At 39.3% G+C, this 4,354-nt stretch overlaps 1 protein-coding gene across 1 annotated transcript; it reads left to right on the forward strand.

Moving 5' to 3' along the window:
• Positions 1–486: 486 nt before the first annotated feature.
• Positions 487–1,858, forward strand: LOC115624765 (guanine nucleotide-binding protein subunit beta-like protein 1). Its single transcript, XM_030519598.1, has 3 exons — positions 487–680; positions 732–1,248; positions 1,325–1,858. The coding sequence occupies exons 1-3, from the start codon at positions 543–545 to the stop codon at positions 1,642–1,644; spliced, it is 975 nt and encodes a 324-aa protein (XP_030375458.1). The 5' UTR covers positions 487–542; the 3' UTR covers positions 1,645–1,858.
• Positions 1,859–4,354: the final 2,496 nt, after the last annotated feature.

Genomic DNA, 4,354 nt, shown 5'->3' on the forward strand with positions numbered 1-4,354 from the left:
ACGTATTGACACGCACTCCAAGGAAATATAGTCGATTAAACATTTTTTATTGCAATTTTGTTTATTTCGCTCGTTATGTTAATTTATTTCTTTATTCTACACATTATACAGAGTATTTCAAAGTCGGGACACCTAACTTTAACTTTTCCAATTGCTTGCATTTAGTGCACGCCATTGTACCACTGTGTATTTCGTGTAAATGAAACAAATGTAAATGTAGCGAGTAAACCATTTCTATCGTCATATTCATTATTTGGTTATGTGTGTTTTACAAGGGCCTATTGCACTGTCTCTCTTTTCGTCATTGTGTTTTTTCTAATGGCGCATCTTTACAAATTCACTCGCGCCACCTAGCGTTACCGACATCAAGCCAGCCATGCGAAATGGGCAGCACTCTTGCAGTGCTACCAAATCGTGTGTTACCAGCTGATATGCAAGGGTGACCAGAACTTCTCTTACTAAGGGTTACAACAACCAACGTTCCATACCAAATTTACGACCACTTGTTCAACTTTATATAGTAAATACATTTTTATATCCCCATGGCCGTTCTACCTCCAGACCCTGTGTTTAGCTTACGCTGCCCAGAAATGGGTGCCGTCTATTCTTTATGTTTTCATGAGAATGAACGCCTGTTAGCCGGTACCTTAAAAGGCAACGTGTTTTTGTGGGATCTACAGGTGAGCAAAATATACGTCGCGAAAATTGCGTTACTTACATTACCCTTCTAGACAAATCGCTGCGGCCTGCACTTTGAGGTGAGCAAAGAAGCCGTTACTAATCTTCATCACACGCCAGATCGCCTGGTGACACAGGAGAAAGGTGGAACCGTAACTATGTGGTCAATGACCAACACCTGCTATGTGCGCGAGCGCAGCATTCCCGGCAACCACTTGGGCTACTGCCGCACTGCACTGCATACAAACCCGAATAACACAAACGAGCAGTTATTATTCTATCCATGCGGAGAGTCCACTATAGGCGTCTTGCACGTCACTGACCCGGCAGCGCCAACGCAAATGCTTGTGCCTGATGACCCGCAGCTGCCAAAACTTGGAACAGTTACCTGCTTTAAGCCCTTCGAGTGTGCATCGCAGTTATTTTTGCTGGCTGGCTACGAGTCGGGTCACTTTTTAACTTGGGATCTCAGCTCAGGCGTGATCGTTGACGTGATGGCCGATCTGGCACCAGAACCTATGACTGTAGATTATGATCCTGTGACAAATCGGGGCATTGTCGGCACTGCTTGTGAGTTAGATTATCCATAATATGCGTTCTGTAGTGCAAATTTTAAAAACGACTATCCCTATCCTGCCCTGCCCAGCGGATAAGCTAACTGCCATAAGTTACCAACGGCAGTCCATGCAGCTGCAACGTGGCCCTGAACTGAGCATTAAGAATGCCGGCGTCAATATCGTGCGCATACGGGGCGACCAAAAAGTTTTTACCAGCGGTGGCTGGGATGGACGCATACGCATCTTTTCGTGGAAGAGTCTACGACCTCTGGCCGTACTGACGCAGCACAAGCAGGGAGCCGTCATGGATATAGCCTACTCGCCACAGGAGGTGTCAATGTGGCGAGCACCCATAATGGCAGCAGCTGGCATGGATGGCCAAATTTCACTCTGGGACTTGTACAATTGAAACTTTCTCACTAAGAGTTAATATTCAATATTACTGTTATCATGTTAAAGCAAAAGCTTGCACCGACTGAGGACATGCAGTTCTCAAGCATTTTGAAAGGTTTTAAGGAGTATGCACCTATGAAAGGATGGGAAAAAATCATCATAATCCTATTAATGAGTAACTCCCAGCTCATGGCTTTGAATCATTGAAATAAAATATTATTAAATTATAAGATAGTAATGCAGTTTGTACTTCCCGGTCCAGTGTTGCTCCCCAGGTACAAGGCAAACTCAGTAAAAATATTTGTTTAGTACGTGGGATGGCTTTTAAACTTTGCTAAAACAGTTACCAATAATTTATCGCTAAACAGAAAGGAATGAACCAACTCACAAATACCTGCATCCAATCAGGTTACTTTTAAATGATTACGCTAGTCATTAGTTAATTTTCGTAAGATTAACTTTATTCTTACATTAAAGAAGAGATGCGCATGGGCCGGCTTTTTTTTTGCCCGACACGGCAACGAAATAAATTTTTTAACACGGCCCAACACGAACCTGTCATAACCATTAAAGGTAAAAACGAAAAATATACCCATATTCAGCACTTCAAATTTGTATTAAATAATATGTACTCATCTATATTTGAGCTAAGAAGCCGAGCTCGTTGCTTATTTTAAATTTCTGTAGAAGTGGAAAAAACTCTTTAACTTGTTTGAAAAGCTGTCAGGGATATTGACTTTGATGATTATTTGATAAGTTTTACTTATTTCTTAATACAACTTGCCTAGTAAACTAAGTCATACACTTAATATTATAATTTTAGGTAACATTCATAAATAGGTTCTTCCCACTGCCCTATTGACGTGGTACATCAAAAAAGTCTTGACAACCTGTTAAAATAAATATATGTAAATAATAATAAACTTGCACAGCTTACACACATAAAACAACGTGGTGCGTGGTTCATCATTAGTTCTTGCCAAGGAATACTACAAGGAAGTTATAAAACGTTTGCGTGTAATTAAGTGCATTATATCTGAGAGGGATTACTTTGAAGGGGATGAATAAATACGTACTATTCAAAAAAATAAACAAAAATGCTCCTTTTTTATTTGAACAGACCATCTACAGTTGTGTTCAATGAGTTCAATGTAGTGCTGCTCCTCACCACTTTCAAAACTATTTTCGAGACACTTTTAGTCATCCAAATTGAACAAGCGATATCTTTTTAAAAATGGAATGTAAGGATTAAAAAGCAGGGAAACCCCCTTTACATTTCAACTGCTTCTTCTTGTTTTTCATTATTTTACACAAATACCCATGAAAAGTGCTGTTCATAGAAAGAGTAGTGCTTATTTTAAATTTGAAACAAAAAACAAACAAACTAATCTTTATTATAAATGTTGTACACGTTTCTTAGGGTTTAATATTGAATTTTGAATCCTTTGTTATTCAATACAGCCTGACACCGGCGGGGCATGAAATTAATTATAAGCGCATCCAGGTCCTGCACAACCGTGCATTGCCATTGCCGTGCATTACCAACTGCCCCTGATACGTGCGCAGTTCGACCCTTCGCCTAGACCTAAACCTGTTTACCGTGGAGGAGCAGATTGGAAGGCATACAAGTAGACACAGTGACAGGCTTCTGAGTCACCACAGTTTGCTTGCAAGAGGACTCTTTCCTGCTAGACCTTTGCGAAGACTGAAACGATTTTTTTCAAAACATTTAGATAAGCATAAGCCACCACTAACTTATTAATCCTCGCGCGGAAGTGCTCGAGGTTGGGCTATTTTATATTTGTAAGAATGTATTGTTAAGATGCTAATCTGAATGCACGGCTTCAATGCTTTGATTAAACAGAAAAAAAGAGTGCGAATCCGTCCAAATTGTTCGGGCTTTCTGTAGTTGCAGGCTTTCTAAAAAAGTATCCCTTGTTCAATTTGGATGACTGGGCGTTTTCCCGCTACTATTTCATTGAACATAATGTATGTATATAAGTACACTCGGTAACACAGCCCAAATCGTACTTTATGGATACAAAAACAATGTTTTCCAATTCGAACCAAATTGGAGAAGAATCAAAAATTTTGACAAATACATTACTTTTTGAACTTTGTTGAAAAATGATGTAAGGATATGTTTATTTATTGTCAAACTTATATAGAATTTACAAGAGATTAAATGTGTAAATAGTTTACAATTTTATTATTTCCTTAGCACATTAAAACGTACAATTTTTTACAGCTGTCTGGGAACCGAACGGATGAAAAATTAGGATATAATCCAACGGAATATCCTTCGAGAGTCCTCCTCCCTCAGAAATTATCTCCTCACGTGCCCTCGCTAAATTGTTAATTGGTGTGAGAAACGCACGGAGATAGCGGATGCCGATGCTCTTCGCAGAAAAGTATATCAATGAGTGTATCTGAATGAACAGTCGTCTTTGGTTGCTATCAATTAAAATACATTTATTTGGGTACAGGGTATGTCCCGCTCGAGGATATCATTCAAAATACTCAGTATAGTATTTCTTTGGTACTTCGCCTGGTATGGCGCTCCGAAGATTTGACTGACGCATGCGTTAAATAGCTTTGGCCCACTGTAATTACACATACATACATGTGTTTTGTGCTGTACATATGCAACAATATACATACATACATATGTAGTACCTTTACTGTAACCGGTGTACTAAAGCTGTAAATATTTAAAACTGTTTAGA

This window comes from Scaptodrosophila lebanonensis, unplaced genomic scaffold, assembly GCF_003285725.1.
Source record: "Scaptodrosophila lebanonensis strain 11010-0011.00,11010-0021.00 unplaced genomic scaffold, SlebRS2 tig00000061-arrow-pilon, whole genome shotgun sequence".
Lineage (NCBI taxonomy): Eukaryota > Metazoa > Arthropoda > Insecta > Diptera > Drosophilidae > Scaptodrosophila > Scaptodrosophila lebanonensis.